Source organism: Silurus meridionalis, chromosome 8 (assembly GCF_014805685.1).
Source record: "Silurus meridionalis isolate SWU-2019-XX chromosome 8, ASM1480568v1, whole genome shotgun sequence".
Classification (NCBI taxonomy): domain Eukaryota; kingdom Metazoa; phylum Chordata; class Actinopteri; order Siluriformes; family Siluridae; genus Silurus; species Silurus meridionalis.
The window spans coordinates 27,969,379-27,976,878 of NC_060891.1; the positions used below are offsets into that span (position 1 = coordinate 27,969,379).

At 43.9% G+C, this 7,500-nt stretch overlaps 1 protein-coding gene across 1 annotated transcript in view; it reads left to right on the top strand.

Annotated features, from left to right (window-relative positions):
* The window catches only part of rab3gap2 (RAB3 GTPase activating protein subunit 2 (non-catalytic)), a 30,742-nt gene that overhangs the window by 11,689 nt on the left and 11,553 nt on the right, over window positions 1-7,500 (top strand). Inside the window, 11 exon segments of the mRNA XM_046855308.1 lie at window positions 1-61; window positions 2,499-2,591; window positions 2,679-2,818; window positions 2,907-3,102; window positions 3,299-3,442; window positions 4,637-4,719; window positions 5,032-5,096; window positions 6,424-6,514; window positions 6,642-6,763; window positions 6,857-7,061; window positions 7,407-7,500. The exon segment at window positions 1-61 is cut by the window's left edge and continues 19 nt beyond it; the exon segment at window positions 7,407-7,500 is cut by the window's right edge and continues 4 nt beyond it. Coding sequence (XP_046711264.1) covers window positions 1-61; window positions 2,499-2,591; window positions 2,679-2,818; window positions 2,907-3,102; window positions 3,299-3,442; window positions 4,637-4,719; window positions 5,032-5,096; window positions 6,424-6,514; window positions 6,642-6,763; window positions 6,857-7,061; window positions 7,407-7,500 — 1,294 coding nt within the window.

Consider the following 7,500-nt stretch of genomic DNA (forward strand, 5'->3'; position numbering starts at 1 on the left):
TCTCCCACGTCGCTCTCGCTGTGGCCAGTAAACTCACCTCAGCCCTGTTTAGTGCTGCCAGGTGTGTGTGTGTGTGTGTGTGTGTGTGTGTGTGTGTGTGTGTGTGTGTGTGTGTGAGTGAGTGATTCTGGAGGTTTTATCCCTCCACTCTATATGCAGCTATGATCAGAACAGCATACAGAATTGTGTTACTGATAAAGCAGTGATTTTAGTCCTCAGAATACAAATGTTTTATAAATATTTTATACAAAATCTAATAAAACTCGAGCCCAGAGTTGCGTTCTGTTCAAAGAGAGTGTGATTTCCTTCCTAAAGGAAAGTGAAGCATTTCCTACCTGGGATGCCATAGCAACTTCTCATACACCTTAGCAACCCCCTAGCAACCTCAGGGTAGCCACCTGGAACACTTAGAAACCATTAATATTCCTCTGTTTCTATCTTCTAACAACTCCTGCAAACAACACCCCCACAACCACCTAGCAAAAAACTATGTTGTAGCCACACTTCACAACCACCTACCAACTCCCTGTACACTTCACAACCACCTACCAACTCCCCGTACACTTCACAACCTCCTACCAACTCCCTGTACACTTCACAACCTCCTACCAACTCCCTGTACACTTCACAACCTCCTACCAACTCCCCGTACACTTCACAACCACCTACCAACTCCCCGTACACTTCACAACCTCCTACCAACTCCCTGTACACTTCACAACCACCTACCAACTCCTGTACACTTCACAACCACCTACCAGCTCCATGTACACTTCACAACCTCCTACCAACTCCTGTACACTTCACAACCTCCTACCAACTCCTGTACACTTCACAACCACCTACCAACTCCCGACACTTCACAACCACCTACCAACTCCCTGTACACTTCACAACCTCCTACCAACTCCTGTACACTTCACAACCACCTACCAACTCCCGTACACTTCACACACTCCTACCAACCTTCACATCCACCTACCAACTCTCTGTACACTTCACAACCTCCTACCAAACTTCACAACCACCTACCAACTCCTGTACACTTCACAACCACCTACCAACTCCTGTACACTTCACAACCTCCACCAACTCCTGTACACTCCACAACCTCCTACCAACTCCTGTACACATACAACCTCCACCAACTCCTGTACACTTCACAACCACCAACCAACTCCCTGTACACTTCACAACCACCTACCAACTCCCTGTACACTTCACAACCACCTACCAACTCCTGTACACTTCACAACCACCTACCAACTCCTGTACACTTCACAACCACCTACCAACTACCTGTACACTTCACAACCTCCTACCAACTCCTGTACACTTCACAACCTCCTACCAACTCCTGTACACTTCACAACCACCTACCAACTCCTGTACACTTTACAACCACCTACCAACTCCCGTACACTTCACAACCACCTACCAACTCCCAGACACTTCACAACCACCTACCAACTCCCCGTACACTTCACAACCACTTACCAACTACCTGTACACTTCACAACCTCCTACCAACTCCCTGTACACTTCACAACCTCCTACCAACTCCTGTACACTTCACAACCTTCTACCAACTCCTGTACACTTCACAACCACCTACCAACTCCATGTACACTTCACAACCTCCTACCAACTCCTGTACACTTCACAACCACCTACCAACCTTCACAACCACCTACCAACTCCTGTACACTTCACAACCACCTACCAACTCCTGTACACTTCACAACCTCCTACCAACTCCCTGTACACTCCACAACCTCCTACCAACTCCTGTACACATACAACCTCCTACCAACTCCTGTACACTTCACAACCACCTACCAACTCCTGTACACTTCACAACCACCTACCAACTCCTGTACACTTCACAACCACCTACCAACTCCTGTACACTTCACAACCACCTACCAACTCCTGTACACTTCACAACCACCTACCAACTACCTGTACACTTAACAACCTCCTACCAACTCCTGTACACTTCACAACCACCTACCAACTCCTGTACACTTTACAACCACCTACCAACTCCCGTACACTTCACAACCACCTACCAACTCCTGTACACTTCACAACCACCTACCAACTCCCGACACTTCACAACCACTTACCAACTACCTGTACACTTCACAACCTCCTACCAACTCCCTGTACACTTCACAACCTCCTACCAACTCCCTGTACACTTCACAACCACCTACCAACTCCCGACACTTCACAACCACCTACCAACTCCCAGACACTTCACAACCTCCTACCAACTCCCTGTACACTTCACAACCACCTACCAACTCCCCGTACACTTCACAACCTCCTACCAACTCCCCTGTACACTTCACAACCTCCTACCAACTCCTTATCCAAACCACTAAAAATTACTTACACTAAAACACATAATAAGGAAAACAATAAAATGTAAACAAACTGTGTGTGTGTCCACTTGTTATGTTTAAAAGCATTTTCCTGCCTCCCTCTTTCAGTGGATGGTTAGGATGGAACAAGAACAAGGCTGAAGAAGAACCTGCTCAGAAACAGAAGCCTAAGGTTGAGCCAGCCACGCCCCTTCCTGTTCGGTAAGATCTTTATGGTGGTCTTCTTTCTCTGGAACGTGTTCCGGCTGTTCAGGATTCAGGCTCAGGGTTTGATTTTGTTTCTGGCAGGTTTGGTCTCCCTGATTCTCGTCGCCATGGCGAGTCTATCTGTCTGTCACCATGCAACACCATGGCAGGAGTGACGGACGACTTCGGCAGAGTGACGCTGCTGGACGTGGGGCGAGGCATCGCCATCCGCATGTGGAAGGGTGAGAGAAATGGAGGAGTGTGTAGAGAGAGGGATGCTGACGAAGTTGTGTGTGTTTTTGATAGTGGTTTGATATGTTGTGTGTGTAGGTTACCGTGACGCCCAGCTGGGATGGGTACAGGTGTGTGAAGCGCGTGGAGACAGAGACATGGCCACTTCACCCTCCATGCCCCACCGCTGTGCTCAATTCCTGGTGATCTATGCCCCACGCAGGGGCATCCTGGAGGTGTGGGGCACTCAGCATGGCCCCCGGATCGGGGCTTTTACTGTGGGCAAACACTGCAGGTACACACACACACACACACACACACATACACTCTAGTTTCTTCTTCCTATCACATCTCCTCCTTTCATCCCTTCAATCCTTCCATTCTTCCATCCATTTATTTCTTTTTTTTTCATTCAATTTTACATTTCTCTCTCTCTCTCTCTCTCTCTCTCTCTCTCTCTCTCTCTCTCTCTCTCTCTCTCTCTCTCTCAGATTGTTGTATCCAGGTTACAGGTTAATGGGAGTGAACAGTGTGACCAGTCAGAGTTGGCACCTACACACACAGCAGGTGTGTCTGTTTGACCCAGTCAATGGACTGCTGCGTACCATCACCGTACCATTCCACCTGGCCCTCAGGTACACACACACACACACACACACACACACACACACACACACACACACACACACACACACACACAGGCGTGTCATTTCACATTCTGTACTTTATCTTCTAGACATCCTCAGTGTGTATAACTCACCTACATGAAATCACCTAGAGGTTGTTCCAGGAGAGAGGGAGAGAGAAGAACGACCAGATAGGAGAGACAGAGATCTTATCTGAATCCATTTTATTTGTTTGTAGCACAGACTGCATGAGAATCATTAAAAAAACTGCACTCTTTCGTGGAGTATCGATTCTTCTCTAGCGTAAGGTAATGCATAAGATCCCTGACCCACTATATTTATCCTTCAAACCAGAGCTACCAGAATATTACAATACATAAATAAATAAATAAATAAATAAATAAATAGAAAATATTACTGTAATTTGCTTAACTAATGCAGTTTTCAAGTTCTATTTCAGAGAAACAGTTTTATTGTACAATAGACTTTAGTGCATAACATGTGCATGCATGAAGTTCTCCCTTAATGCATGCACATATCATGAAGTTCTCCCTTAATGCATGCACATATTATGAAGTTCTCCCTTAATGCATGCACATATTATGAAGTTCTCCCTTAATGCATGCCCATGTTATGAAGTTCTCCCTTAATGCATGCCCATGTTATGAAGTTCTCCCTTAATGTATGCACATATATTGATCTATATTCCATCAATGCATGTTTTTAGTGTTGTTTTTTTCTCAATGGTTGCTCCTATTCCATCAATGAGTCCAGAGTTTGCAGGAAGTTCTAACAGTTGGATTTGAAGTGTACCTAGACCCAGGCTCAGAGAGAGGTCCAGCTTCCATAGCTCTACAATGCACACAACTACCCGAGGTTTACCACCAAGTAGCTTTGACTGCAGTCCATCAGATAGCACTTCCATATCCATACCCAAAACTTCTAGAAGCAATTATAATCTGTTCCCTCTGGCACGTTCAGTGTACAGATATTTGTTCTCTTTAAGATAAGATGAGATAAACCTTTATTCGTCCCACAGTAGGGAAATTTCTTTATTCTCCCCTCCATATCAATTCATTTTCATTGTGAATCAGCATTTATTGAAATTTAACGGAGCTCACCACAAACACCACTCTGTTTTTTTTTTAACATTTATAATTTATTTATCTGTATTCACACGTTTCCTGTTTTTATTCGTTACAGCGATAAGAAGAGCGAGCGAGCCAAAGACATGCATCTGCTGAAAAGACTGACCGCTCTGCTCAAGAGCTCTGATCCTGACCCAGGTGAGGTCATGCGAATGAGGCCAAGTTTCTCCCACCACCCCCGAGTTTTACATTTCATAAATCTCAGCATTTCGCATGATTTTATTCAACTTTCACTTTTTTTTTTTTATCTCCATTTCCAGTCACAGTTCACGTCTGTGACACTTGTTAATGTTATAGCAGCTATAATCATCCGTACTTTCCTCATTAGCCTCTGTTATTATTCTCCCTCTGGAAATGTGATAAAATCACAGCTGAACAATAAACATTTTAATAACTTTAAACAAATTTTGTTTGTTTTGTCATGTTAATATTTGCACCTTTGGTGAACAGATCTTCTGGAGAGTGAAGCTCAGGGCGTCGTGTTGGAGATCAAACACCCCGTGGTTAAAAAACAGGTCTCTCTCTCTCACACACACACACACTCACACACTAGTGTTTTTAAATATATGTGATTACAATAAGACACACATGCAATACATTTGTAATAAAATCAGCTTTTATAATGAATTTTTAACAACTTCTGGACAATAAACAACACTTTCTCTATTACCTCCATCCATCCATCTAGGCATCTGTCTATTTGTCTGTTTATCTATCTATCTATCTATCTATCTATCTATCTATCTATCTATCTATCTATCTATCTATCTATCTATCTATCCATCCATCCATCCATCCATCCATCCATCCATCCATCCATCCATCCATCCATCCATCCATCCATCCATCCATCCATCCATCCATCCATCCATCCATCCATCCATCCATCCATCCATCCATCCATCCATCCATTCAATCTTTCTATCTATCTATCTTAGACAGAGTTCTATCTATAGGTTTTCATTTTTTTTCCTCTTTCTATCTGTTTACCTGTGTCAGTCTATATGTCAGCATGTGTCTTTAGTCTGTGTAGTTTGTTGTCTATCTGTTCATCTCTTGGTCTGTCTAATCAGCTGTCTGTCTGTCTGTCTGTCTGTCTGTCTGTCTGTCTATCTATCTATCTATCTATCTATCTATCTATCTATCTATCTATCTATCTATCTATGTCTCTGTCTATCTGTCACCTTTATGTATCCGTCTGTCTCTGTCACTCTGTCTAATCTTCTATCTATCTATCTATCTATCTATCTATCTATCTATCTATCTATCTATCTATCTATCTATCTATCTATCTATCTATCTATCTATCTATCTATCTATGTCTCTGTCTGTCTGTCTCCTTTATCTGTCTGTCTGTCTGTCTGTCTGTCTATCTCTTTGTCTCAAACACACTAAATCCCTATTCACCATAGAAGCTCCACCCCACACAAACTCCTCCATGGAGCTCAGTGAGGTCATTAAGAAATGTGTACAGCCGCTGTTTTACTCTGGATGAAACTGGAACTGGGTGTTGCTATGGTTACAGGTGTTTACAAGCACTACAAAATACCCGTGTTCACTCACACCTGAACTATCGACTAATCACAATCCACCCTTCATTCCCTGAGCCTGGAGTTTGATACAACGTGCTCACACAGGAACTCCTGTAACTTTTCCACAAGCCTGACATTTGTAGAGTGTGAGACTTGTGTTCCAGCTCCATCCTACAGAGTTCTAGATTTTCAGTTACAGATATTCTGTGTGAACAATTTGTCAAGGTGTATGGCCACGTTAAACATCTGTAAATAATCTCCTCTGTGGTTGGAAATCTTGAACAGGTTCTTTGTTATGTTTTATCACCAGGCACTGGAGTCTCTGCTGAGCAGTAAGAGCGCTCCAGTCTCGTGTATGATCAGCGTTACTCGAGCCCTGCTCCAGAGTTTACAGGGGCAAGGTGAGGAGATCTTCACATTCTCACAGCAGTCAGTGCTCTCAGTGTGTATAACTGTCTAAAGTCTTTCTTTACTCTTTTAATTATGCAAGTCATTACAGGTGTGTGTGTGTGTGTGTGTGTGTTGCAGACCCTGAGGCAGTGGATGAATCATTGCTGCAGATGTGTTCTTCTCAGCTCAAACTCCTGCAGCTGTACACCAATGTTCAGCTCCTACACTCGCCTGATACCTCGCCTTCTGAGCCTGAATCTGTGAGACACTCACACACACACACACACACGCACACGCACACACACACACACACACACACACACACACACACACTGACTCTCTTTTTCTTTTAGCTCTCAGTGCCTGGTATTGAAGACGATCTGGATCGAACTGGACCAATCCTGCAGCGGTACACTGAACTAAACTCACGCCCTTCTGTGTCATTCGCTCACGACTCAGTCGGACCGCTGCCTGTCAAAACCTTTCTCTCACAGTTAGTGTGTGAGGACGGTGAGCTGAGACTCATCAGAGGCCCTGACACTGACTGGACTCAGCTAGGTCTGGAAACACACACACACACAAACACACACACACACACCTATATCTATTTATCTGTCTGTCTGTCTGTGTGTGTGTGTGTGTGTGTGTGTGTGTGTGTGTGTGTGTGTGTGTGTGTGTGTGTGTGTGTGTGTGTGTGTGTGTGTGTGTATTGTAAGTGAACACTGCTGAGGTTGTGGGATCCAGTAGAAGATAAACTCTGACTGGTTCTGTGTCTTTATTTGAACCTGTTTTTTTATTTATATTTTATTAGTTTTTTGTCACTTTGTGTTTCATTATTGCAAAACAAAGATCAATAATAAATGTAACTAAATAAATGTAATAATACGCCTGTGTGTGTTTCAGGGAGCTTCCTGTTTTGGGGATGTCTTTCAGGACAGAGTCCACTGGAGCAAGTGTGTGAGACACTACAGCAGAGTGGCATCAGCCCTCAACAGCT